General features: G+C 46.8%; 5 protein-coding genes across 5 annotated transcripts; 4 read left to right on the top strand and 1 right to left on the bottom strand.

Moving 5' to 3' along the window:
* Positions 1-3,972: 3,972 nt before the first annotated feature.
* Positions 3,973-11,903, top strand: cdk15 (cyclin-dependent kinase 15; the record flags this gene model as incomplete). The annotated part of the gene is made up of 13 exons (XM_084574728.1): positions 3,973-4,137; positions 4,377-4,523; positions 4,599-4,693; positions 6,466-6,545; positions 6,631-6,725; positions 6,894-6,992; positions 8,236-8,359; positions 8,450-8,570; positions 8,652-8,745; positions 8,817-8,880; positions 9,617-9,665; positions 9,818-9,960; positions 10,663-11,903. 13 exons carry the CDS (start codon positions 3,973-3,975, stop codon positions 10,773-10,775), a joined length of 1,389 nt encoding a protein of 462 aa, XP_084430854.1. The 3' UTR covers positions 10,776-11,903.
* A 1,164-nt stretch (positions 11,904-13,067) lies between these two features.
* Positions 13,068-14,896, top strand: LOC311509591 (frizzled-7-like; the record flags this gene model as incomplete). The annotated part of the gene is made up of 1 exon (XM_084574823.1): positions 13,068-14,896. The coding sequence occupies one exon, from the start codon at positions 13,068-13,070 to the stop codon at positions 14,652-14,654; it is 1,587 nt and encodes a 528-aa protein (XP_084430949.1). The 3' UTR covers positions 14,655-14,896.
* A 1,749-nt stretch (positions 14,897-16,645) lies between these two features.
* Positions 16,646-17,370, bottom strand: LOC311509489 (putative claudin-24; the record flags this gene model as incomplete). Its single annotated transcript, XM_084574731.1, has 1 exon — positions 16,646-17,370. One exon carries the CDS (start codon positions 17,368-17,370, stop codon positions 16,702-16,704), a length of 669 nt encoding a protein of 222 aa, XP_084430857.1. The 3' UTR covers positions 16,646-16,701.
* An 806-nt stretch (positions 17,371-18,176) lies between these two features.
* Positions 18,177-20,232, top strand: dph3 (diphthamide biosynthesis 3). The gene is made up of 3 exons (XM_084574732.1): positions 18,177-18,336; positions 18,696-18,770; positions 18,865-20,232. The coding sequence occupies exons 1-3, from the start codon at positions 18,229-18,231 to the stop codon at positions 18,937-18,939; spliced, it is 258 nt and encodes an 85-aa protein (XP_084430858.1). The 5' UTR covers positions 18,177-18,228; the 3' UTR covers positions 18,940-20,232.
* Positions 20,233-21,999: 1,767 nt separating this feature from the next.
* Positions 22,000-27,001, top strand: LOC311509487 (opsin-3-like). Its single transcript, XM_084574729.1, has 4 exons — positions 22,000-22,390; positions 23,428-23,753; positions 23,892-24,125; positions 26,482-27,001. Exons 1-4 carry the CDS (start codon positions 22,024-22,026, stop codon positions 26,668-26,670), a joined length of 1,116 nt encoding a protein of 371 aa, XP_084430855.1. The 5' UTR covers positions 22,000-22,023; the 3' UTR covers positions 26,671-27,001.
* Positions 27,002-27,431: the final 430 nt, after the last annotated feature.

Raw genomic sequence — 27,431 nt, 5'->3', positions numbered from 1 at the left:
ACTCTGAATACAATGGAATTCATTTTGATTCATTTATTTGCTGCAACACTGATTCTTAAATTGGAAATAAACTCTTCCATGAAAAAATAGCAATTATAATCAGTGGAGAGAAAAAAATCTCAGCAAAAACAAAAACACCATTAAAATACAAAATGGCCATATATGATTTCTCATCATTTAAGAAGAACTTAATATATGAAAGAATGGCAAATATATAACGTTGCCGACTGAGTCAAGCTTCCTTTTGCAACCTTTCAATCACTGGTCCTTGCTCAACTTTTCTCACCAAAAGCCCAATGCCGAGCCTTCTCACGTGCAAAATCACTTATCAGGTCTTTGAAGTCCAGCTTTCTAGCCAACTGACTCTCAAATGACAGCATGGCAAGACTGCAAAGTCTTTCCTGAGACATTGTGGACCTCAAATAGTTTTTTTTTTTGAATCATTTTTAGTTTACTGAACGCTCTCTCACCACCAGCAACAGTAACTGGCAGGCTTGCCCGCTGTGGCGCTGTGTGACAAACCGCCGGTGCGCTACCTGCAGCTGATCCAGTCGGACTGAACCATTTTACATAAATAGAGGGGGGGAAGGGGGGCCCTGCAGGCGTTGATGTTGCCAAAACAAATAAAGTTATTGTTACCAGGACATTGAAAATAAAACATTTGTGATTATATGTTAGTTAATAACTTAGTGTCATTATTTTTTTCTGTATTATAATTTCATCATCATTAGGGGCCTCTCTGGGCCCCCCTCAATCATGGGCCCCTAGAATCCGTCTCCTTTACCCCCCCTTTTCGGCGCCCCAGTGTGAGTGTGCCAGACCACAAGATACCCTGCAGCATTTCCCTTGGGTTCTATTTCAGTGAAGTCTGCAGTTAAAGTGTTAACTCAGTTCATCTCCATTTGTTCAACAAGTTAGTACAAAGTGATCAAGGTTCTAACTTGACTTCCCGTATGTTTAAACACGTCCTGCAGCAGCGGGGAGTGAAGCATAACCGCGCATCAGCGTAGCATAACAAAGCACTAGAGCGTTTAGATTAAACATTAAATCAATGTTGTAGAAATGAGGAAGGACTCTATAAGATACACTGTATAAAATGAGATACACTGTATAAAATAGGTCCAAGGAAATTTTGCTATAAAACTCCATTATTGTCACAGTGTACGGTGCATCTCACCATTGCCATGTTTTACAGTGTATCTCCTTGTTAACATGTTTTACAGTGTTGGAGATTCGTGGTGAAGCAATAAACTGCATGATGTCAGTTTAATGGGCACAGAGAAACTATGACAACAGGATACACAATAAATAATTAATAGTATGAGATGCATTATTTAAAAACTGACGAGGAGATGCACTGTAAAAAAAAAAACGACTAACAGGAGATACCATAATAAATGACTCCCGAGGATAGTCAGATCAGTTCAGACTGAGGGGGCTCTGCACCAACACTGTGGTTACTTCACGTTTCCTGTTTGTTTCTGACCACAGCAGGAAGTTTAAATGTCCCTACTTCATCCCACAGACCTTCAGCTGCACGTCCTACCGTTCTCTACTGTGAAACAGCTGCTGTCAGATTTACTGTAATGTACTGGAGCAAAGCTTCACCGAACATTAATCATGACATGAAGTGATGAGTGAAGTGTTAAAAGAGCAGCAGGATATTTTGATGGTGAAGAGGTGAAGGTGTGTTCTGTCTCTAGTTGTAGCTCCACAGTCTGTTTCCCTGAGTCGGAGCTCAGAGTCGTCTGGATGAAGGAGGTTAATCATTAATAAGCAGCAGTGCTTGTTTCTGATAACTGAGGCCTGAGCTCTGACTGTCTGTGTCTTTATGTGGACATCAGCTTCATTAAATACACATGGAGACAGACTGAGTGTCAGTGAAGGCATCATGTGTGTCCTCCATGGCTCCATCTAGTGGACTGATAGTAGAAGCTTCAAGCAGAGAAGAGGAGCAGCTGAGATGGTTTCAGTGGATGTTCAGATGAATGATGTGTGTTTCCTCTGCAGGTGAAGGACAAAGTGTGAGCTGATGTGAATTCAGCAGCATGGACCAGAGTGAGGACAGACAGGAGGGAGTCCGTCCCTCTACAACCACTCTGAACCAGAGCAGAGCTCAGAGGTGAGAGGACCATCTCTAAGTGTTGTGAGTTAAAGACGTCACTCCAAGACACCAGGACACTGGACAAAAAGGTTAAGAGTCCAGGACTATATTCAAGCTTCATAAGCCTTGAGCAGCAGCCTGATGTTGAACTGTGAGCAGTGACATCCAGCTGAATAACCACAGCCTGCTCACACCAGGATTATCTTTCTGTGCATGGTGTAGTTACAGCTCAGTGTTGGAGGATTTCATTCATAGTCCACTAGTTTGACTTCTTCTACAGCACATTCAAGTCCATTCAAGTCCTGTTTATTGTCACTTCCACAAGATGTTGATGAAAACATGCAGAGGTGTCAGATCCTGTTTGTCCTGGTCCCACTGTGCTACATACACAATAACTACTAGAAGAGCAACTACTGCTGCTCTACTGCAACATGTTGCCACTAAACAGAAGATCAACACAATCTACAAGTGGAACTTTGAACTAACCAGTGAATGTCCACTGTTACTGAGATCTACAACTACACAGGATAGCTGCAAGTCAAATGAATGAGCAGCGCTACTGATAGGTGTACAGGCTAACTGTAGCTCCTAGATTTAACTAGAGTACTGAGCCTTCTTGACAGCGCTGCTACTCAGCCATACTTAATACTTTGGTACTGTACGCACTTAATGTCTGCTCTGATCCTGTGTGCTACTGTTCTATCCACTGTGGATCAATAACGGACCATCTCATCTGAAACTAACTCTGAAGAAGATCACTCTGTCTATAAAGTCTGTTTCAGCTGAGAGAACGTCAGAGATGAGACCAACAACAGAAACTAGAGGCTGGCTGAGCTCCACAGCTGCTCCACTGCTGCTCTGAACAGGACTGAAGTCCCTGCTGCTCTTTCTACTGGATGTGATGATGAAGGGAGACTCTGGAAACACTCCTTCACCTCCTCTCTTCTTTCTCCTCCTCTCTACAGGTGGAGGCCATCTTCAGATAGCTGCTCCATCTGCTGAGTTGTGTCCTGATGCTCCAGAGGTTGAAGCAGACTCTGACTGGACCACGTTACTGGGAGGTGGAGAGGAGAACTTCATCCACATGGTCTCCATTTAAGACCATCAACAGAGCTGCACTTCAACTCTTCACAGAGCTCCAACAAATCAAGTCCAGTCCCTCATGAATGATTCAGACACATGTCAACCTGCCAGCATCAACAGTCTTCGTACCAAGGTTACAAAACAACAGAGATATCACCCAGCCCCAGGTCTTTAAAGGACTGGCCTACTGCCACCAAGCCGTTCAAATCCAAAAGACTAAACTGGACGAGCCCCCAAATGATGCTACGACCCTGTAGACTGGTTCTCAAAAAACTGATCTGACACAACAAATACATTCATTAACAGAGGACGTCCATCGTGAACGTTCAGTCAGGATGGACAATAAGAAAAAGGAGGGAAGTGAAAACTTATTTCAGAGTAAAGGACCGAAGTGTCCCTGGGAGTCTTCTCTGCCCCCCCCACCCCCACCTCTGCCCACACATCCCTCCATCCTCTAATGTCCCTTGTCTTTGACAGACGGAGGCGTCTCATTGGTCATGTGTCTCTATCCAAACCAGGGTCACTGCTGTGTCATGGAGTCAACAGGAAGTCCAAACGTCTGTCCTCTGGGTGTGAGTCAGTGGAAGTTGCAGTGACGGCCGGAGACCACCGGAGGGCAGCACACACACACACACACACACACACACATGAATGGACACTGTTGTTCTACAGACTGGGGGTGTGGGGGGGGGGGGGGCTGTCATGGGACCCTGTTGACTTGTCTTGGACCATGTGAGTCATATGAGACCAGAGAAGAAGAGCGAGAAGGGAGAGAAGAAGAAAAGATGGAGGATGTGTCCCGGTGGCTGAGGAGGTGCTGCTGTGGCAAGGATGAGGACGAGGAGGAGGAGGAGGAAGGGAGGAAGGAAGGTGAGGTGGAGGTGGAGGTGGTGGAGGAGGAGGTCGGCTTCAGAAAGAGTAGAAGTTCCTCTTCCCTCCCGTCGGCTGAGGTAAAACATTTCAGATGAACTGAGCCGCTTTAAAAAGTTAAGCTAAATGTTTCTGGATAAAAACTGGACTCTTTTACAGCGTACTCTGGACATTGGTTTAATTTTTTACAGTGTATCAGGGACCACAGTCCATTCTTCTAAAAACAGGACTAAAACCGAACTGTTTTAAGGTGGTATTAGAGATTTAAGGTGTCCCCTCCCGGCTGCCTACGGCTGATCCAACTCTGTCTCCGTCCCAGCTGGATCCGGACCGGTCTGGCTCGCCCCCCTCGGACTCCCGGCCTCACTGGTTCCACACTCTTCAGGTCCGACGGCTGCGGGTCCAGAGAGGACGCAGCAACAGCGACCCGCTGAGAGGGACGAGCGGCCATGACGCCTTCACCTGGGTCAGCTGATGTGTCACATGATGCGTGGTCGAACGTCACATGACCAGACGTGTAACACGTGTGTGTTCTGCTCAGAAACCAGGTCTGGAGTTTGGAGCCGCTCAGTCGTACCTGAGTCTGGAGAAACTGGGGGAAGGAGCGTTCGCCTCGGTCTACAAAGGGATCAGCAGGTCAGATTCATTCATTCATTGATTCATTGATTCATTCATTGATCCATTGATCCATTGATTCATTGATTCATTCATTCATTGATTCATTGATTGATTCATTAATTGATTCATTGATTCATTCATTCATTGATCCATTGATCCATTGATTCATTCATTGATCCATTGAGTCATTGATTCATTCATTGATTCTTTCACTCATTCATTCATTCATTGATTCATTGATTGATTCATTGATTCATTCATTGATTCATTGAGTCATTGAATCATTCATTCATTCATTCATTCATTCACTCATCCATTCATTCACTCATCCATTCATTCATTGATTCATTGATTGATTCATTGATTAATTGATTCATTCATTCATTGATTCATTGATTCATTGATTCATTCATTCATCCATTCATTGATTCATTGATTCATTCATTCATTGATTCATTGATTGATTCATTAATTGATTCATTGATTCATTCATTCATTGATCCATTGATTCATTGATTCATTGATTCATTAATTCATTGATTCATTGATTGATTCATTAATTGATTCATTGATTCATTCATTCATTGATCCATTGATCCATTGATTCATTCATTGATCCATTCATTCATTGATTCTTTCACTCATTCATTGATTCATTGATTCATTCATTGATTCATTGATTCATTCATTCATTGATCCATTGATTCATTCATTCATTCATTGATTCATTCATTGATCCATTCATTCATTGATTCTTTCACTCATTCATTGATTCATTGATTCATTCATTGATTCATTGATTCATTCATTCATTGATCCATTGATTAATTAATTCATTCATTGATTCATTCATTCACTCATCCATTCATCCATTCATTCATTCATTCATTGATTCATTGATTCATTCATTGATTAATTGATTCATTCATTCATTCATTCATCCATTCATTGATTCATTCACTCATTGATTCATTGATTCATTCATTGATTCATTGATTCATTCATTCATTGATTCATTCATTGATTCATTCATTCATTCATTCATTCATTCACTCATCCATTCATTCATTCATTCATTCATTGATTCATTCATTTATTGATTCATTCATTCATCCATTGATTCATTCATTGATTCACTCATTCATTCATTCACTCATTCATTCATTCATTCATTCATTCATTGATTCATTGATTCATTGATTCATTCATTCATTGATTGATTCATTCATTCATTGATTAATTCATTCATTCATTCACTCATCCATTCATTCATTCATTCAGTCATTGATTCATTCACTCATCCATTCATTCATTCATTCATTCATTGATTCATTGATTCATTCATCCATTGATTCATTCATTGTTTCATTGATTCATTGATTCATTGATTGATTCATTCATTGATTCTTTCACTCATTCACTCTTCCATTCATTCACTCATTCATTCATTCATCCATTCGTTCATTGACTCATTCATTCATTCATTCATTCACTCATCCATTCATTCATTCATTCACTCATTCATCCATTCATTGATTCATTCATTGATTCATTCATTCATTCATCCATTCATTGATTCATTCATTGATTCATTCATTGATTCATTCATTCATTCATTGATTCACTCATTCATTGATTCATTCATTCACTCATCCATTGATTCATTGATTGATTCATTCATTCACTCATTCATTGATTCACTCATTCACTCATCCATTGATTCACTGATTCATTCATTCACTCATCCATTCATTCATGTGTTCACTGTCAGTGTTTCTTCTTCTGTGCAGGATCAACGGGCAGCTCGTTGCTCTGAAGGTGATTCAGATGAAGACGGAGGAAGGCGTCCCGTTCACGGCCATCAGAGAAGGTCACACCTCCGACCAATCACAGTCCTCCGTGTGTGTTAATGTGTGTTAATGTGTGTTAATGTGTGTGTGTGTGTGTGTGTGCAGCCTCTCTCCTCAAACGTCTGAAACACGCCAACATCGTCGTCCTTCATGACATCGTCCACACCAGAGAGACTCTGACTCTGGTCTTTGAATACATGGTGAGATTAACATGATAACACTGTGACCTTTGACCCCAGACAGGAATTCAACGTTGAGACGAGACGTCTTTGACCTGACTGTAAATCTTCCTCCTCTTCTTCCTCCTCTTCTTCCTCCTCTTCCTCCTCCTCCTCCTCCTCCTCCTCCTCCTCTTCCTCCTCCTCCAGCAGACAGACCTGGCCCAGTATATGACACAGCATCCTGGAGGTCTTCACTCCCACAACGTGCGGGTATGTTCTAGTCATTGTTCTAGTCAATGTTCCCGTGTATGTTCTAGTTTATGTTCTAGTTTATGTTCTAGTCAGTGTTCTAGTGTATGTTCCCGTGTATGTTCTAGTCATTGTTCTAGTTTATGTTCTAGTCAGTGTTTTAGTGTGTGTTCTAGTGTGCGTTCTAGTGTGTGTTCTAATGTGTGTTCTAGTCTATGGTCTAGCCTTTTTTCTAGTCTATAATCCAGTGAGTGTTCTCATGTATGTTCTAGTGTGGTCCAGTATGTTCTAGTCTATGTTCTAGTGTGCGTTCTAGTCAATGTTCTAGTCTATGTTCTAGTCTATGTTCCAGGGTATGTTCTAGTCTATGTTCCAGGGTATGTTCTAGTCTATGTTCTAGTCAATGTTCTAGTCTATGTTCTAGTCAATGTTCTAGTTTATGTTCTAGTCAGTGTTCTAGTGAATGTTGTAGTCAATATTCTAGTGAATGTTCTACTGTGTGTTCCAGTGCGTTCTAGTCATTGTTTTGATGTGTGTTCTAGTCTTTTTTCTAGTCTATATTCCATTGAGTGTTCTCGTGTATGTTCTAGTCATTGTTCTAGTGTATGTTCTAGTCTGTGTTAAAGTGTGTATGTTCTAGTTATTGTTCTAATGTGTGGTCCAGTGCGTTCTAGTCATTGTTCTAATGTACGTTCTAGTCTATGTTCTCGTCAGTGTTCCAGGGTATGTTCTACTCTATGTTCTAGTCAATGTTCCAGGGTATGTTCTAGTCAATGTTCCAGGGTATGTTCTAGTCAGTGTTCCAGGGTATGTTCTAGTCTATGTTATAGTGTGTATGTTCTAGTCATTGTTCTACTGTGTGGTCCAGTGTGTTCTAGTCATTGTTCTAATGTACGTTCTAGTCTATGTTCTAGTCAATGTTCCAGGGTATGTTCTAGTCTATGTTCTAGTCAGTGTTCCAGGGTATGTTCTAGTCTATGTTATAGTGTGTATGTTCTAGTCATTGTTCTACTGTGTGGTCCAGTGCGTTCTAGTCATTGTTCTAATGTACATTCTAGTCTATGTTCTCGTCAATGTTCCAGGGTATGTTCTAGTCTATGTTCTAGTCAGTGTTCCAGGGTATGTTCTAGTCTATGTTATAGTGTGTATGTTCTAGTCATTGTTCTACTGTGTGGTCCAGTGTGTTCTAGTCATTGTTCTAATGTACATTCTAGTCTATGTTCTCGTCAATGTTCCAGGGTATGTTCTAGTCTATGTTCTAGTCTAATCAATCAGCCTCTGGACTGACTGTGTGTTTCAGATCTTCATGTTCCAGCTGTTGCGAGGGCTCTGCTACATCCACAGCCGTAGGATCCTCCACCGAGACCTGAAGCCTCAGAACCTCCTCATCAGTTACCTGGGAGAACTCAAACTGGCCGACTTCGGTGGGATCACTCGTTGTCCATCATTCACTTAGGAACAGGAGGACATTCCAGCTTAGACTGTAAATGCTTCTGGTTCTGGTTCTGGTTCAGGTCTGGCTCGGTCCAAGTCAATCCCCTGTCAGACGTTCTCCTCGGAGGTGGTGACGCTGTGGTACCGCCCCCCCGACGTTCTCCTGGGCTCCACAGATTACTCCACCGCTCTGGACGTGTGGTCGGTGCTGACGCTCAATAAAGTTTGTTGAAAATCTGCTGGGATGGGGCGGATCAATAAAGTTTGGTGTGTTTGAATCAGGGGCGCTGGCTGCATCTTCATAGAGATGCTGCAGGGGGCGCCAGCGTTCCCCGGTGTGACCGATGAGACCGAGCAGCTGCAGAAGATCTGGGCGGTGAGTGTCTGCACCACAGGACACACCAGAGACATCAGAGACATTATTATGACCTGGACGTGTCCCTGTAGGTCCTGGGCGTCCCCTCTGAGGACACCTGGCCTGGAGTCAGTCTGCTGCCCAATCACAGACCAGGTGAGTCCACCTGAACACGACTTGAATCAGCTTTGATTGGTTTGTGATTTATTTTCCTTAATGCAGTCTGCAGCAATCTCTTAAGTTTACTGTAGTTTACTGTTATTTACTGTAGTTTACTGTTGTTGTTTACTGTTATTTACTGTAGTTTGTTGTTGTTGTTGTTTACTGTAGTTTACTGTAGTTGTTTACTGTTGTTGTTTACTGTAGTTTACTGTTGTTTACTGTTATTTACTGTTGTTTACTGTTATTTACTGTAGTTTGTTGTTGTTGTTTACTGTAGTTGACTGTTGTTGTTTACTGTTGTAGTTTACTGTTGTCGTTTACTGTAGTTTACTGTTGTTGTCTACTGTAGTTTACTGTAGTTTACTGTTGTTTACTGTTGTTGTTGTTTACTGTTGTTGTCTACTGTAGTTTACTGTAGTTTACTGTTGTTTACTGTTGTTGTTGTTTACTGTTGTTGTTTACTGTAGTTTACTGTTGTAGTTTACTGTAGTTTACTGTTGTTTTGCGTGTTGAACGTTTCCGTGTTTCCAGTCATTCAAATGTAGCTGAAGTCATTTCTCTGCAGTGACTCAGAGTTTCCATCAGGGGCAGACCTCACCGTTTCCTCAGAGGTCAAGTGAAACCAGAGAGTGTGATTGGTTTCTCTGCAACTTCTGCCTTGGAGGCGTGTGATAGCTTAGCATATTAGCAAGCTAACATTAGCGAATGGTTGTTTTCTTTCTGCCTTCAGAGTGGTTTCTTCACTCGGAGCCAAAGCCACTCAGGACAGTTTGGAAAAGGTGAGCTAATGCTCATACACGTGCTACTAGTGCTAATACTGATGCTAATAGCAAGCTAAATGCTTACACAGTTACAAATGCTATGCCATTGTGTGTAGATGCTAACATGTTGACATATCGACCGGGTTATTCGGTCTGTCGGTGTCATTCAGGTTGAACCAGCTTCCCTACAAGACCGAGGATCTGGTCCAGAGGATGCTAACGGTGGTGCCTGCAGAACGGATCTCAGCTCAGGAGTCTCTACAGCACCCATACTTCAGCACACTTCCTCCTCCCATCATGCACCTCAGAGACAGTAAGAGCAAAGCTACATGCTAACCTGCTAACATGGCTATATCCTACAGAAACTTAAACATGCTAAGACTTCTGCATCTTACAGAGCCCTAAACATGCTAACATGCTAAAACAAATACATCTTACAGAGCCTTAAACATGCTAACATGCTAAAACAAATACATCTTACAGAGCCTTAAACATGCTAACATGCTAGTTAGCATGTTGTGTTATGCTGTGTTAGTGTTAACACTACTGCATCTTACAGAGCCCTAAACATGCTAACATGCTAAAACAAATACATCTTACAGAGCCTTAAATATTAGATTAGATTCAACTTTATTGTCATTACACATGTACATGTACAGAGCAACGAAATGCAGTTTAGCATCTAACCAGAAGTGCAATAGGCAGTAAGTGGCATAAATATTACGGTAAATAAGAATGGTACAGGTTGTTTTTACAGCATATGGACAATATTTACAGATCAGAACCTATGTACAGGTGAGACCATATCTACAGGTGAATGAGCAGGATATACATAATGATTGAGTGAGGTACTATGAACATATTATACAGATGGATTTGTTCGTTAAATGTGAGTAGACTATAAACAGGAACTATAGCATAATATAATTTACAATAAACATGCTAACATGCTCTATGTTGGTAGAACCCAATAAAAGGCCAGCCCAGTCAGAACTTCTTCTTCTGTGTTTTTCAGCCGTGTCTATCTTCAAGGTTCCCGGCGTTCGTCTGGAGACGGAGATCAGAGACATTTTTAACCCTGGACGAAGGATCAAACCGTCGCTGCTGCCAGCGGCTAAATGCTGGTGATCAACGCTCGGCTCAGACTTTAACTGATGACGTGTTGAGAAAAAATAAACTTTATCAAACACAGAAATGTGAACGTAGAAGAAATCCAGCAAGTTTAAATGACCTCAAGTAACTTTTATCAAAAATGATAATAATCATCATCCATGCTCCATCCTACAACAGGGAGAAGGTAGCATTAGCCAATTAGCCAGATGAACAGCTAATTAACCAGTCTCTTAGCACAGAAACAAGTTGCATGCTAACAGAGCTATCATCATGCTGGGTCTGGTGGTAGGAACCAAAGTGCTGGACGGGTTTTCCTTCAGAGAAACATTTGGTGGAACTCTGTGTTTGAGTCACATGTCAATCAACTGGATCAGTGGCTCCCATTGGTCCAAATCAGTCACCTTGGCACCGCCCACTTCAGTTCTCCAGAGGTGGACATGCCGCCAATCAACCAGCAAGATCAATACTTACTCAGCAGCATTAGCTTGTAGCATTACAGCTAGCTACATAAAACTGTTTCTTGTTCAAATATCATGAAGCTACATGCTAAGCTAAGTGAAGGTTGTTTGGTGTCATATTAAAATGTTGTTGTTGTGTGTAAATCTGATTTGATGTGCATGTCCCTGTAGGCTTCTGTTAGCATTCGTTAGCATTCGTTAGCATGTGTTTGATGAATGTGTTTGTGTGCTCATGAATAATGGATGAAGCTGAAGCTCCCCGCTGGCTTCCACTAACTGACAGTCTGAAATCACTAAAGACTCAGACGTGTCTCAGTAAAGTTAGCACAGTTAGCTGGACATGCTAATCACATGTTCCTTCCGTTTCTCTCGTTTGTTTACAAAAGGCTCGTAAACAACGAGCTAAGATTTCCACAGTGGCCGGTGGATGGGTTAGCTCGGCATGCTAACGTTACAGAACTGTCTTCAACCTTTCTCTATACGTCGACCGTTATTGCCGCCCGACTCCAGAGCTAATGTAGCTAATGCTATGCTAAATCAAAAGTGAAGTGATGCTAGCTTGCGGTTATTGTTGTTTCTGGGGAATAGAACTTTTTGGTGTGTAAATGATGTTGAGCGTGTGATTGACAGCAGACGTCTGATTGATGAAGAAGAATATTTAACTGTTCATGAATAAATCAATCCTCTGAAGAGTCGACGCTCAGTCTTCATCTTTTTCTTTGTTCTCTCACAAACTTTTCGTGTCACTTCCTCGACGTTGAGCTAACGACATGTTCGCTTCACGCCGGTAACTCGTCTGCACACCTGGACACACCTGCAGGAAGGAAGTAAGTCACCTCTGCCTCCGTGTAGTTCAGGTAGCTAGCTTAGCATGGCTAGCCTTTAGCTTGTACTTTCAGAGGAAATGACGCTAGCTTAGCAGAGCTAACATGTCTTCATGTCTGTTTCTTGGTCAGATTCACTTTTCTCTAGTTTATTTCTAGATTTATTTCTTTATATATATTTTACCTTCATGTGATTCATGTTCATGACTTTTTAAAATGTATCATTCATTCATTCATCCATTCATCCACCCTGGACAGGTCTATTTATTATTTAATTTTTCTTATCTTAACTTTTATTTAGTTTCGTTCTGTTTCGTTTGATCATTAGAACCACGTTTCCTTCTCTTTGTCTCCGTTTGTTTAACACGGGGGAGGATGGGGGAGGATGGGGGGGTGGCAGTCGGTGTCGAGTTCTGGTCCTGGATCAGGACTGATGAATACTTTTGCTCTGATTTTGTTTTATGATCTTTTGAGGATGTTTTTTTCATTTCATCAACACATGATGAGATTCATCTTATCTACTGTCACTAAAACCTCATCTACTCAACCGACCGGCAGGAGCTTCTCCATCGATTTAATGACTTTAGTGATTGTTGGACTAATTCTTGTGTTAAATAAAATATATTTAAAACTAAAATCAATAAATAGTTAGATTCTTCATTAATGTCACAATCTAAAGAGAATCAGATCATTCACTGAGGCCCCGCCCCTTTCACCCACAGGGACCAATCATCAGAGAGAAGAAAACTTTAAATTGGAGGATCAAGCTGCTGGGGAACTCATAGCATCATCATCTCTGGAGGAGGAGGAGCGAAGAAGAGGAGGAGGAGGAGGAGTGAAGAAGAGGAGGAGGAGGAGGAGTGAAGAAGAGGAGGAGGAGGAGGAGTGAAGAAGAGGAGGAGGAGGAGGAGTGAAGAGGAGGAGGAGGAGGAGTGAAGATGCCTTCAGTCACTTTGGTCTCGGTGAAACAAGTCGGTGTGAGCATCCTCTCATTCTGACTCTCTGTGGATTCTGTGGTGGTTGTCATGGTGCTGAGAGGCTGTTGGTTCTGGTTGTGCCTGGTTCTGGTCCAACAGGGCTCCGGTCAGAACCAGAAGAAGGTTTCTGTCCCGGGCCACGGCCGGTGTCAGCCTGTCTCCATCCCGCTGTGTTGGGACGTGGCCTACAACCAGACCATCATGCCCAACCTGTTGGGCCATGCAAGCCAGGACGCTGCCGGGCCCGAGGTTCACCACTTCTACCCGCTGGTTAAAGTCCAGTGCTCCGCCGACCTGCTTCTCTTTCTGTGCTCGGTGTACGCCCCGGTCTGCACAGTCCTAGACAGGGCCATCCCGCCCTGCAGGTCTCTGTGTGAAGGGGCCCGGCAGGGGTGCGAGGGCCTCATGAATCGGTTTGGTTTCCAGTGGCCCGAGAGGCTCCTCTGCCAGAACTTCCCAGTCCACGGTGCAGGAGAAATCTGCGTGGGTCAGAACACGACCGGCGACGATGATGTCCGGAGCCTTCAACCCTTCACCTGCCCCCCACAGCTCCAGGTGCCCCCCTACCTGAACTACCGCCTCCTGGGGGCGAAGGACTGTGGCGCCCCCTGCGAGGCCTCCCAGCCCAATGGACTGATGTTCTTCAATGAGGAGGAGCGGAGGTTCTGTCGGGTCTGGGTAGTCGTCTGGGCTGCTCTGTCCGGTGTCAGCAGCCTTTTCACCGTCCTCACTCATCTGTTGGACCCGAGGCGGTTCCGGTACCCAAAGAGACCTGTCCTCTTCCAGTCGGGCTGCTGCTTCATGGTGGCAGTGGCCTACAGTGCAGGTGTCCTGCTGGAGGACAGCGTGGCGTGTGTGGACCAGTTCAAGGGTGACGGCTACAAGATGGTGGCCCAGGGCGCCACCGGCTCCGGCTGCACCGTTCTCTTCATCATCCTCTACTTCTTTGGCATGGCCGGCTCCGCCTGGTGGGTCGTCCTGTCCCTTGCCTGGTTCCTGTCCGCAGGGAGGAAGTGGGGTCAAGAGGCGATTGAGGCCAAGGCTCAGTTCTTCCACCTGGTGGCATGGGCGCTGCCGGCGGTCCAAACCAGCGTTGTCCTGGCGGCGGGATGTGTGGACGGTGACCTGCTCACTGGCGTCTGCTACGTGGGGATCTCTGACGTGAGTGCGCTGCGAGGCTATGTCCTGGCGCCGCTGGCGTTCTACCTCTTGGTCGGGACGTCCTTGCTGTTGGCCAGCTCGGTGTCGCTCTTTAGAATCCACTCTGTCATGAAGCTGGATGGCACCGACACCCGGAAGCTGGAGCAGCTGATGACGCGGCTCGCCCTGGTCGGAGTTCTGAACGTGGCGCCAGCCGCCGGCGTCGTGGCTTGCTGCTTCTACGAGCAAGCGTCCCGGATGCAGTGGGAGAGGACCTGGCACCTCCAGACCTGCCAGAGCTTCGGCGTTCCGTGTCCGACCTCAAACTCCCCACCAGCGGCTCCAGACATCACCGTGTTCGTGGTCAAGTACTCGATGACGCTGGCCGCCGGCGTCACGTCGGGATCCTGGATCTGGTCGAGGAAGACGCTGCAGTCGTGGCTCGACTTTTACAGAAGACTGAGCAGCAACGGCCAACGAGAGACGACGGTGTAGGAGACGTTCAGGTGACGCCATAATTTATCATACGAACTGATCCTGTCATGAATCTCATTGTTAGTTCTCAGTAATTACTTTGTCCATCTGTCCATCTCCATGGCGACAGCTTCGACCTGACTTTATCCTCAGAGAGAATGAACTGATGAGTTCTATAGAGATTTATACGCTGCGTTAGTTTGAGGAGAGAAGAAGAAGAACATGGACCTCTTCCTGTGTTCTGTGGGACAGTCTGACTGGTGTTTTTGTCTGCAACGTTGCCAACATTGCCAGCGTTGCCAGCGTTGCCCTGCTTGGCTCCGTGATGAAAGCCACTGTGAAACAATGCAAGATGAGGGTCCACTTCCTGTCAGCGCCACACGAGGCCGGACTCCGCCCTCAAGCGACGTTCTTCCAGATCAGGGCTCCATTGTCTCAAAGAGGAAAAGAGTAATTAAAGCGTGGCAGGAGGTGGGGGGGTGTAGTGGAGAGGGGAGGGGGGAGGGAGGGCTGTGTTTCTGATCTTCTCTGTGAGCTGTTGCCTGACAGTCTGGACTGAGGGCAGCACACACGCAGATCTTCCTGCCTTTATTATGGCAACCAGACCATGTGACCTGTTGTCAAGGTCACGCGGCGTGGTCGCCGTGGCGATGGCTGTCTCAGCTGATAATGATGCTATTGTGGAAGCAGAACAACAGCATCGTCTTTAAGCTGCAGTCGACCAATCAGACGTCACGAAGACGCATCAGGACACGGTCTCTTCCTGGACACGTCCTCCACACACTACCAACAACCAATCAGCTCATTGGTATCTCATTGGTATCTCATCAGTATCTCATTAATATCTCATCAGTGTCTCACTAATATCTCATCAGTGTCTCATTAATATCTCATTAATATCTCATCAGTATCTCACTAATATCTCATCAGTGTCTCATTAATATCTCATCAGTGTCTCACTAATATCTCATCAGTGTCTCATTAATATCTCATCAGTGTCTCATCAGTATCATCAGTATCTCACTATTATCTCATTAATATCTCATCAGTATCTCACTAATATCTCATCAGTGTCTCATTCATATCTATCACTATCTCCTTAGTATCTCATTAGTATCATCAGTATCTCACTATTATCTCATTGATATCTCGATATCTCACTAATATCTCATTAATATCTCATCAGTATCTTATTAATATCTCATATCTCACTAATATCTCATTAATATCTCATCAGTATCTTATTAATATCTCATTAATACCTCATCAGTATCTCATTAATATCTCGTCAACATCTCATTATCTAGTCAACATTTCTTCACTATCTCCTTAGTGTCTCATCAATATCTCATTAATATCTCATTAATATCTCATCAGTATCTCATTAGTATCATCAGTATCTCACTATTATCTCATTAATGTCTCATCAGTATCTCATTAACATTTCATTAATATCTCATCAGTATCTCATCAACATCTCATTAGTATCTCATCTCATCAGTATCTCATTAATATCTCATCGGTATCGCACTATTATCTCATTAATATCTCAATATCTCACTAATATCTCATTAATATCTCATCAGTATCTCATTAACATCTCATTAGTATCTCATAACATCTCATCAGTATCTCATCAGTATCTTATTAACATATCATTAATATCTCATTAATATCTCATCAGTATCTCATTAACATCTCATTAATATCTCATCAGTATGTCATTAATATCTCATCAGTATCTAATTAATATCTCATTAATATCTCATCAGTATCTCATTAATATCTCATCAGTATCTCATTAACATCTCATCAGTATCTCATCAGTATCTCATTAATATCAGTTTTCAACAGACACACGTCTCACGGCTTCAGTCTCAGCTTTATTATCAACTAATAGCAGCAAACAAACAAACAAACAAACAAACAAACAAACAAACAAACAGCATCTCTCCATGATCAGGACGATTGAAGGAAAGTTCAACATTCAACATTTATTTGACCTTTGACCTTTGACCTTTAGGTTTAGATTCTAAAGCTTTGAACGTTTTCACTGGGACGGCGTCCCTCAGACGTACACAGTCCGGGTCCTTGCTGGGCGCCGTCCTGTTGCTACGGCGACCAGAGGGATGTGAACAGGGACGTTACAGTCTTGTCTGTGGAGACGCAGACAGGAAGTCAGCAGCAGAGTTCCCCCCACCAGGTGGAGGACGCCGGCCGTCCAGCCACAGAACAGAGCGTCCCCAAAGTCCCAGCGTGGGACCACGTCCGGCACAGACTCGTCAAAGAACCGCAGGACCGTCAGGTGGGCGATGTAGGACACGGGGGTGAGTCCCAGGACCCCCGCCGCCACGCACAGCGCTCCCCCCGCCATCTTCAGAACCCTCTTGCAGCGGAGGTCCTCCAGCTGGACGCAGCAGCCGTTCACCAGCCTCAGACCGGGGACGGCCAGCAGCAGCCCCAGCAGACCGGACCCCAGCGCCGCACACATCAGGATCCGGGCCAGCTTGATGTCCGGCGGTAGTCCCAGCAGGCTGTCGTAGGGCCGGCACATCAGAGAGCCCAGGTCCTGCACCACGCAGGTCTCCCACAGCCCCAGCTCGTAGCTCTCGCTGGGGAGGAGGTCTGTGGACAGGGTGAGCCAGGTGGACATCAGGGTGGTGGCCAGGGAGCAGAGCCAGGCCCCGGCAGAGAACGCCACCCCCAGCAGCTCCAGAGCGCCCACGCTCGGCCCCATGCTCTCAGAGGGTCTGGCAGGACGGGGTCCAGGATCCAGTCTGCCCCCCCCCACACACACCCACCCCAGTCATAGGGGAGGCAGTCATTGGTCGACTGGAAACAACGGCATCGCTGTGAGGAAGTCGTTGGGCCGCAGACAGGATGTTATCGATGCCCACGTCTCTGTCTGAAAGGCGTTTGAAGTTAACGCCATCGCTCTGCTTCCCTGCTTTGCCCCCCCCCCCCCCCCCCCCCCCGCTGTGTTACCAGCCGGTTCTACGTGTTCTACTGGGCCTTTGTTGAGCTGATGGACAGAGAGAAAACAGGAAACACTGTGGTTTCCACAGCAACGTCAGAGTTCAGCTACATCTTCATGAAACACAGTTTGAGCTTCAGAGTCTCACTTCACACCAGACTCCATTTAAAACAAACAGTATTTTAATATTTCATCCTGTCGCAGCGGCATAAATGAAACAAGTCGAATTCATTTAAATTCATCAGAGCTCAAGACTCAGTCTCCGTCTAAACACACATGTATAAATATAGTTAACATATGATTTATTGTTTGATTATGAGTTTATTCTCCTCAACAGGTCCAATTTAAATACTTCTGATGAAACGCCGCCACCTGCTGGACGTCAGCAGGAAGTACCGGCTGGTCACAGAATAAAAGCCTCCTTTATTAAAACTGAACGTTATATATATATATAATTTATTTAGTTAGTTTTACTTCTGTTCATTTCAAGTTTTATTTCTTGCTCTAAAATCACAGTGTGTTACGTCACAGACCTGAGACAGCAGCGACGTGATCAATCGGCGCTGCGCCTGCGCAGAGCTGGCGGCGTGTTTCGGCGTTCGTTCGCTGTTCTCGGTAAAAATGTCGGTTTTTCACGACGAGGTGGAGATCGAGGACTTTGAATACGACGAGGACACGGAGACGTTCTACTTCCCGTGTCCCTGCGGGGACCGCTTCGCCATAACGAAGGTGAAGAAGCTAATGGCTAACGGCTAGCTCTCAGAAGCTAACGGCTAACTCTAAAAACTGTCACCAGTGTCCCTTTAAAACATGTCTGTTGAACGCTTTCTGTAAACCAGACTCCTGTTACATATTAGCTTATTTTAGATCGTATCCTTCAGGAACATTTTAACGTTGTGTTCAGAAATGTTTCATTAGTTTCGACGAAAGATCAAAGTTTTCGGACTCATTCGGCTCGATCAGCTGATCACTTATATTGTTGTCAGGCTTTTTGTTGGGTTAAATACTCTCAGTTCATGGTTCTAACTTAAACCGTGGAGGACGTTAATTGTCCATATTTCTGAATGGAGTCTGGTTGTTTTTTCTAGGAGGACCTGGAGAACGGGGAGGAGGTGGCGACGTGTCCGAGCTGCTCGCTCATCGTTAAAGTCATTTATGACAAGGTACCAGCGCCAACCAATCAGCGCGTTGATCAGGAGCAGCTCGTTGCCATGGAGACGTGGTGATCAGCTGATGGAAGAGTGTGTTGTGTTTCAGGACCTGTTTGTTTCTGGAGAAGTGGTCGCTGCCCCGCCGTCCTCCGAGTCCAGACTGGAGCTGAGCCAGTGCTGATGACCTGCACCGGCCAGACGCCTGTCTGTCTTCACACGTCTCCAGGAGGACGTCTCCGGGTCCAGGAGGACGTCTCCAGGTCCAGGAGGAGTTCTCCAGGTCCAGGAGGACGTCTACAGGTCCAGGAGGAGTTCTCTTGGTCCAGGAGGAGGTCTACAGGTCCAGGAGGAGGTCTGCAGGTCCAGGAGGAGGTCCAGGAGGAGGTCTGCGGGTCCAGGAGGACGTCTCTTGGTCCAGGAGTAGGTCTGCGGGTCCAGGAGGAGTTCTCTTGGTCCAGGAGGAGGTCTACAGGTCCAGGAGTAGGTCTGCGGGTCCAGGAGGAGTTCTCTTGGTCCAGGAGGAGGTCTACAGGTCCAGGAGTAGGTCTGCGGGTCCAGGAGGAGTTCTCTTGGTCCAGGAGGAGGTCTACAGGTCCAGGAGGAGGTCTGCAGGTCCAGGAGGACGTCTCTTGGTCCAGGAGTAGGTCTGCAGGTCCAGGAGGACGTCTCTTGGTCCAGGAGGACGTCTGCGGATCCAAGAGCCTGTCTCCCGGTCCAGGTGGATGTCTCTTGGTCCAGGTGGATGTCTCTTGGTCCAGGAGGACAGGTTTTTATGAGTACCTAGGTGAGCTGGTGGTGGTCTGAGACGTCCAGGTGCATTTGGACTCGTCCTACGTCTCAAAGACAGAGAAGGTGTCCTGCTGTCCTCAGGAGGGACAACACAGATGGACCAGAGCGTTGCTATGACAACCAGGTTTTAATGTTTGTTCTTGTAACTGAATTAAAAAATAAAACCCCAGAAACTGAATGAAATAAATCAACAGAAATGACTGAGTCCTCTGTAGCTTAGCTTAGCTTAGCTTAGTTTAGCTTAGCTTAGCTTAGCTACTGAGTCCTCTGTAGCTTATCTTAGCCACTGAGTCCTCTGTAGCTTAGCTTAGCTTAGCTTAGCTTAGCTACTGAGTCCTCTGTAGCTTAGCATAGCTTCGCTTAGCTTAGTTTAGCTTAGCTACTGAGTCCTCTGTAGCTTAGCATAGCTTCGCTTAGCTTAGTTTAGCTTAGCTACTGAGCCCTCTGTAGCTTAGCTTAGCATAGCTACTGAGTCCTCTGTAGCTTAGCTTAGCTTAGCTTAGCTTAGCTTAGCTACTGAGTCCTCTGTAGCTTAGCTTAGCCACTGAGTACTCTGTAGCTTAGCTTAGCTTAGCTTAGCTACTGAGTCCTCTGTAGCTTAGCTTATTTTAGCTTAGCTTAGCTTAGCTTTGTAGCCTTTAATCTGAAGGGTCACCCTGGAGGAGTAACCGTGGGGTCCTGATGATGAGGTCTGTTGAGGTCAAAGGTCCCTGTCGTTACCATGACCTCATTTCTTGTCCATCACCTGAGAGATGTGTCCTGCTGCCGCTCTGTGAGTCTGACTCGCCAAAATAAAAGTGTCAGACGTCCTGCTGGGAGCGAGGCGCGTCCCTGAGTCCTGTCTGCAGGCGTAGATGTGACACCAGGGACAAATGAGAGCGTCCCGCTGGTGGACAGCTGATGTCCTGAGAGACGGACGTTTACAGCTGATCATTAATTACAAACAGTCGTTATTATTAACCAATGATAACTGATCATCAGGACTGAAGCCTGTCAGACGAGCTGAGGGGTCACAGTGGATGAAGGTTGGTGCTGCCTTCAGGGACGTCTCACTTTAAAAACAGCTTTCACACTTCCTGTTCAGAGCGACGCCTCAGCTGGAGCAGATGATGATGATGATGATGAAGAAGCCCTGAGGACGCTGATGTCCATCTGACCTTCACACGTCTCATCCCTGAAGCTTTTATTCTGAAAGTCCTGCTGTGTCCACAGACGCCCGGCGGGCGGACGCGTCCCTGAACGCACCGCACACGTCCAGGAGGAACATCTGGGATCACAGGCGGCCAGATGTTCCTCAGCATGGGGGGGGTCTGAAGACGTCTTCATCAGGGGTCTGTCCTGTGGTGTCTCCTGTAAATGATGACGATGAAGATGATGAAGACCCTGCTTACATCTCCGTGGAGACGGAGACATCTGTGTCCAACATCTGGAGCAGCTGTTAGTTCGTCCTCAGGGTTCAGGATGTAACAGCTGTTAGCTGTTAGTGCTGCCCTCAGGCTGGACTGTCAGGACCTGGATGTCTCTGAGGACGCAGTCAACACCAGGACGGTGTCTTTAGTGTCCTCAAAGTTCAGTCAGTCTGAACCCACGGATAAGAAGTTGTCTCTCTGTCCCTCTGTCTTTCTCTGTCCCTGTCTGTCTGTCTCTGTCTGTCTGTCTGTCCCTCTGTCTCTCTGTTCCTCTGTCTCTCTGTCTCTCTCTGTCTCTCTGTCTCTCTCTGTCTCTCTCTGTCTCTCTGTGTCTCTCTCTCTGTCTCTCTGTCTCTCTCTGTCTCTCTGTGTCTCTCTCTCTGTCTCTGTCTGTCTCTGTCTCTCTGTCTCTCTCTATCTGTCTCTCTCTGTTCCTCTGTCTCTCTCTGTGTGTCTCTCTCTGTGTGTCTCTCTCTGTCTGTCTCTGTCTCTCTGTCTCTCTCTCTCTGTCTGTCTCTCTCTGTGTGTCTCTCTCTGTCTCTGTCTGTCTCTGTCTGTCTCTGTCTCTCTCTGTCTGTCTCTCCGTGTCTCTCTCTCCGTGTCTCTGTCTCTCTATCTGTCTGTCTCTCTCTGTCCCCGTGTCCTCCTCTTCTCAGAGTGTCGTCACTTCTTACGGTGTGTCGTGGTATTTAAAGCGTCTCCGCTTCCGCCGCTCTCTCATTGCTCCGCGGAGCCCTGGTCGGTTCCTCCGCCGGTTCCGGTTCTCCTCCGAGTCTCCTCCGAGTCTCCTCCGAGTGTCCTCCGAGTGTCCTCCGAGTGTCCTCCGGGTCTTCGCCGTGTCGGACCGCCAGGACCTCCCGCAGACCGGATTGTTTACGACACTTTAATCACTTTTACAGCTGAACTCCGGCTCGTGTCCCGCGGTGGAGGATGGAGTTCAACGGAGGGACGCGAAGCAACTTCAGGTGAAGCTGCGGAGTTTGACGCTCCGCGGCAGCGCACCGCACCGCACCGCACCGCCCGGGTCACGTCAAGCAGGACAGGTGCAGCAGCGCGCGGGCGGTCAGATGTTCTCGGAGGTCAGCGACATCAACCTGAGCGCCAACCTGAGCGCCAACCGGAGCGACGACTGGAGCGACGACTGGAGCGACGCGCCGCTGGAGCGCCTGTCGCTCGGCGGCCACCGCGTGGTGTCGGTGTTTCTGGGTTCCATCATGGTGTTCGGCTTCCTCAACAACCTGTTGGTTCTGGTTCTGTTCTGCCGCTTCAAGACGCTGCGGACTCCGGTCAACATGCTGCTCCTCAACATCAGCGTCAGCGACATGCTCGTCTGCGTGTGCGGCACGACGCTCAGCTTCGCCTCCAGCCTGCGCACCCGCTGGCTGTACGGCCGACGCGGCTGCATGTGGTACGGCTTCATCAACTCCTGCTTCGGTGAGTCGGGTCGGTTCGGTTCTGACTTTATATCAAACTTAATTAGAAGCTCATTGAACAAGACCGGTCTTCACTGTGGACAGGCTCCAACCAGACTCTGTTCAAATTTATCAGCATTTAAGGAAAAGCCACGTTTAAGAGATCCCCTCAGACGATGTTGACATGTTTGTCTGTTGACATGTTTGTTGACATGTTTGTTGACATGTCTGTTGACATGTTTGTTTGTTGGCGTGTTTGTTGGCGTGTTTGTCTGTTGACATGTTTGTTGACATGTTTGTTGACATGTTTGTCCGTTGACATGTTTGTTGACATGTTTGTTGACATGTTTGTCTGTTGACATGTTTGTTGACATGTTTGTTGACATGTTTGTCCGTTGACATGTTTGTTGACATGTTTGTTGACATGTTTGTCCGTTGATATGTTTGTTGATATGTTTGTTGACATGTTTGTTGATATGTTTGTTGACATGTTTGTTTGTTGACATGTTTGTTTGTTGGCGTGTTTGTCTGTTGGCGTGTTTGTCTGTTGACATGTTTGTTTGTTGGCGTGTTTGTTGGCGTGTTTGTCTGTTGACATGTTTGTTGACATGTTTGTTGACATGTTTGTCCGTTGACATGTTTGTTGACATGTTTGTTGACATGTTTGTTGACATGTTTGTCCGTTGACATGTTTGTTGACATGTTTGTTGACATGTTTGTCCGTTGACATGTTTGTTGACATGTTTGTCCGTTGATATGTTTGTTGACATGTTTGTTGATATGTTTGTTGACATGTTTGTTTGTTGACATGTTTGTTTGTTGGCGTGTTTGTCTGTTGACATGTTTGTTGGCGTGTTTGTCTGTTGACATGTTTGTTGGCGTGTTTGTTGATGTGCAGTTGAAATGTTGTTGCTGTGTTGTTGCCGTGTTGTTGACGTGTTTACATGTGGACGTTACGTTTTTCTGTATGTGGGGGAGTTAGCAACGAGCTAACTCTATCACATTTCAGGCCAGACTCCATTCACTTTTCTGCTGTTTTAACGTCAGCTCTGTTCTCAGGCATCGTGTCCCTGGTCTCGCTGTCCGTCCTATCCTACGACCGCTACAGCACCCTGATGGTGTACAACAAGCGGTCGGCAGACTTCAGAAAGCCCCTCCTGGCGGTGGGGGGGTCGTGGCTGTACTCACTGCTGTGGACGGTGCCCCCCCTACTGGGCTGGAGCAGCTATGGTTTGGAAGGTGCGGGTACGAGCTGCTCGGTGACGTGGACCGAGAGGTCGACCCGGTCCCACTCCTATATCATCTGCCTGTTCGTGTTCTGCCTCGGACTGCCTGTCCTCGTCATGATGTACTGCTACGGCCGCCTGCTGTACGCTGTCAAACAGGTGGGTCATGTGACCAGCTCAGCCAATCAGAGATAGTCCAGCGCCCTGCCAGCCGTTCCATGATGAATGTTCTTCAGACCAGAGTCCATTCACTGAAAGAGACGTTTAACGGGGGTTTTATTTATCGTCTCGTCTCAGGTGGGTCATATTAGACGCTCGGCATCGCGGCGCAGAGAGATCCACATCTTGTTTATGGTCGTTACCACGGTGATGTGTTACCTGCTCTGCTGGATGCCGTACGGCGTTGTCGCCATGATGGCCACCTTTGGCCGTCCGGGACTCATTAGCCCCGTGGCTAGCGTCGTCCCGTCCATCCTCGCCAAGAGCAGCACCGTCATCAACCCCCTCATCTACATCCTGATGAACAAACAAGTGAGGGCTGAGCACACCTGGTACACGCACCTGAACATGCACCTGATACACCTGGTACACGCACCTGATACACACACCTGAACATGCACCTGATACACGCACCTGATACACCTGGTACACGCACCTGATACACCTGGTACACGCACCTGAACACACACCTGAACATGCACCTGATACACACACCTGAACATGCACCTGACACACCTGAACATGCACCTGATACACCTGAACATGCACCTGATACACACACCTGAACATGCACCTGATACACACACCTGAACATGCACCTGATACACACACCTGAACATGCACCTGATACACACACCTGAACATGCACCTGATACACACACCTGAACATGCACCTGATACAACTGGTACACGCACCTGGTACACGCACCTGGTACACCTGGTACACGCACCTGATACACCTGGTACACGCACCTGATACACCTGAACATGCACCTGATACAACTGGTACACGCACCTGGTACACCTGGTACACGCACTTGATACACCTGAACATGCACCTGATACACCTGGTACACGCACCTGAACATACACCTGAACATACACCTGATACACACACCTGAACATACACCTGATACACACACCTGATACACACACCTGATACACACACCTGAACATACACCTGATACGTCCTGAGAAGGTTTCTCCACAAACGTGTTCAGTCCAAACATCCAGAGTCAACAACCCTCAGACCAGGGTCAGCTTGTTGTCGTGGGTTAAATCTTTACCTGGAACACACTGACCTCATGGCATTGTGACATCATCACAATGCCTGAATACAGACAGACGACATCATCAACGAGAGACTCTGACAACATCAGAGAGATATCTGGACCAAAAACCTGCACCTGAACGCACCACAAAGACTACAACCACCAGCTGCTATACGGGCAGGAGGCTAAGAAGCTAGGAAGACAGCCGCTGTTAGCTAGGAGGCTAAGAAGCTAGGAAGACAGCCGCTGTTAGCTAGGAGGCTAAGAAGCTAGGAAGACAGCCGCTGTTAGCTAGGAAGCTAGGAAGCTAGGAAGACAGCCGCTGTTAGCTAGGAGGCTAAGAAGCTAGGAAGACAGCCGCTGTTAGCTAGGAGGCTAAGAAGCTAGGAAGACAGCCGCTGTTAGCTAGGAAGCTAGGAAGCTTGGAAGACAGCCGCTGTTAGCTAGGAAGCTAGGAAGACAGCCGCTGTTAGCTAGGAGGCTAAGAAAATAGGAAGACAGCCGCTGTTAGCTAGGAGGCTAAGAAGCTAGGAAGACAGCCGTCGTTAGCTAGGAAGCTAGGAAGCTAGGAAGACAGCCGCTGTTAGCTAGGAGGCTAAGAAGCTAGGAAGACAGACGCTGTTAGCTAGGAGGCTAAGAAGCTAGGAAGACAGCCGCTGTTAGCTAGGAAGCTAGGAAGACAGCCGCTGTTAGCTAGGAGGCTAAGAAAATAGGAAGACAGCTGCTGTTAGCTAGGAGGCTAAGAAGCTAGGAAGACAGCCGCTGTTAGCTAGGAGGCTAAGAAGCTAGGAAGACAGCCGCTGTTAGCTAGGAAGCTAGGAAGCTAGGAAGACAGCCGCTGTTAGCTAGGAAGCTAGGAAGACAGCCGCTGTTAGCTAGGAGGCTAAGAAAATAGGAAGACAGCCGCTGTTAGCTAGGAGGCTAAGAAGCTAGGAAGACAGCCGCTGTTAGCTAGGAAGCTAGGAAGCTAGGAAGACAGCCGCTGTTAGCTAGGAGGCTAAGAAGCTAGGAAGACAGACGCTGTTAGCTAGGAGGCTAAGAAGCTAGGAAGACAGCCGCTGTTAGCTAGGAAGCTAGGAAGACAGCCGCTGTTAGCTAGGAGGCTAAGAAAATAGGAAGACAGCCGCTGTTAGCTAGGAGGCTAAGAAGCTAGGAAGACAGCCGCTGTTAGCTAGGAAGCTAGGAAGCTAGGAAGACAGCCGCTGTTAGCTAGGAGGCTAAGAAAATAGGAAGACAGCCGCTGTTAGCTAGGAGTCTAAAAAGCTAGGAAGACAGCCGCTGTTAGCTAGGAAGCTAGGAAGCTAGGAAGACAGCCGCTGTTAGCTAGGAGGCTAAGACAATAGGAAGACAGCCGCTGTTAGCTAGGAGGCTAAGAAGCTAGGAAGACAGCCACTATTGCTAGGAGGCTAAGCTTGGAAGACAGCCACTGTTAGCTAGGAGGAAGCCAGGGGGAGCTACAAAGCATAGCACAGAGCTAGCCTTTCCTCAGTCGTGTGATCAGTAAATTGACTCTTTATATTGTTCTGGTTCCGGTTCTAGTTCTAGTTCTGGTTCTGGTTCTGTTTCTGTGAGCTGATCAGCCAATCAGAGTGATGTTGTTGTCTTTGTGTTGTCAGTTCTACCGGTGCTTCCTGATCCTGTTTGGCTGTGAGCGCCCCCTGATGGAGGGGGGGCAGACGTCCATGCCCTCAAAGACCACCATGGTGCAGCTGAACCGTCGCGGGCCGGACGGCACCAGGCCACGCACAGACGACGCAGCGTCTGACAGAACTGATCCGGCCGAGCTGCCAGAGATCTGCTCCTGACGTCCAATAGGTTGTCAGCATGGGGACACGCCCATTAATAAGCCCCGCCCCATGGAAACTGTTATACAATAGCATGTAGCATTGAGTGAGCAGTGGTTTATTAAAGGATAATGCTGTGATCTGCTCTGACTGACGCCTCATTATTGATCCCACCCACAGTCCTGACTCGGTTCTACAGGTGTCTCCAGGTGTCTCTAATCTCCAGGTGTCTCTAATCTCCACGTGTCTCTAGTCTCCACGTGTCTCCAAGAGTCTCCACGTGTCTCTAGTCTCCACGTGTCTCCAGGAGTCTGCAGGAGTCTCCAGGAATCTCCACATGTCTACAGGTGTCTCCAGGTGTCTACAGGAGTATCCAGGTGTCTACAGGAGTATCCAGGTGTCTCCAGGTGTCTACAGGAGTCTCCAGGAGTCTCCAGGAATCTCCACGTGTCTCCAGGTGTCTCCAGGTTTCTCCAGGAATCTCCAGGTGTCTACAGGAGTCTCCAGGAGTCTCCAGGAATCTCCACGTGTCTCCAGGTGTCTACAGGTGTCTGCAGGTGTCTCCAGGTTTCTCCAGGTGTCTCTAATCTCCAGGTGTCTCTAATCTCCGCATGTCTCCAAGAGTCTCCACGTGTCTCTAGTCTCCACGTGTCTCCAGGAGTCTCCAGGAATCTCCAAGAATCTCCAGGTGTCTCCAGGTGTCTACAGGTGTCTACAGGTGTCTACAGGAGTATCCAGGTGTCTATAGGAGTATCCAGGTGTCTATAGGAGTATCCAGGTGT

The sequence above is a fragment of the Chelon labrosus genome (assembly GCF_963514085.1).
Source record: "Chelon labrosus genome assembly, chromosome: 24".
NCBI lineage: Eukaryota > Metazoa > Chordata > Actinopteri > Mugiliformes > Mugilidae > Chelon > Chelon labrosus.
Note: the sequence above shows the minus strand (reverse complement) of the source record. Positions and strands in the feature narration are given on the sequence as shown.

Coding starts and splice junctions, on each gene's coding strand:
- dph3 (XM_084574732.1), top strand. CDS start 18,229: ATGTCGGTTTTTCACGACGAGGTGGAGATCGAGGACTTTGAATACGAC. Junction 18,337..18,695: donor ACCGCTTCGCCATAACGAAG/GTGAAGAAGCTA, acceptor TGTTTTTTCTAG/GAGGACCTGGAGAACGGGGA. Junction 18,771..18,864: donor TTAAAGTCATTTATGACAAG/GTACCAGCGCCA, acceptor GTTGTGTTTCAG/GACCTGTTTGTTTCTGGAGA.
- LOC311509487 (XM_084574729.1), top strand. CDS start 22,024: ATGTTCTCGGAGGTCAGCGACATCAACCTGAGCGCCAACCTGAGCGCC. Junction 23,754..23,891: donor TGCTGTACGCTGTCAAACAG/GTGGGTCATGTG, acceptor GTCTCGTCTCAG/GTGGGTCATATTAGACGCTC. Junction 24,126..26,481: donor ACATCCTGATGAACAAACAA/GTGAGGGCTGAG, acceptor TTGTGTTGTCAG/TTCTACCGGTGCTTCCTGAT.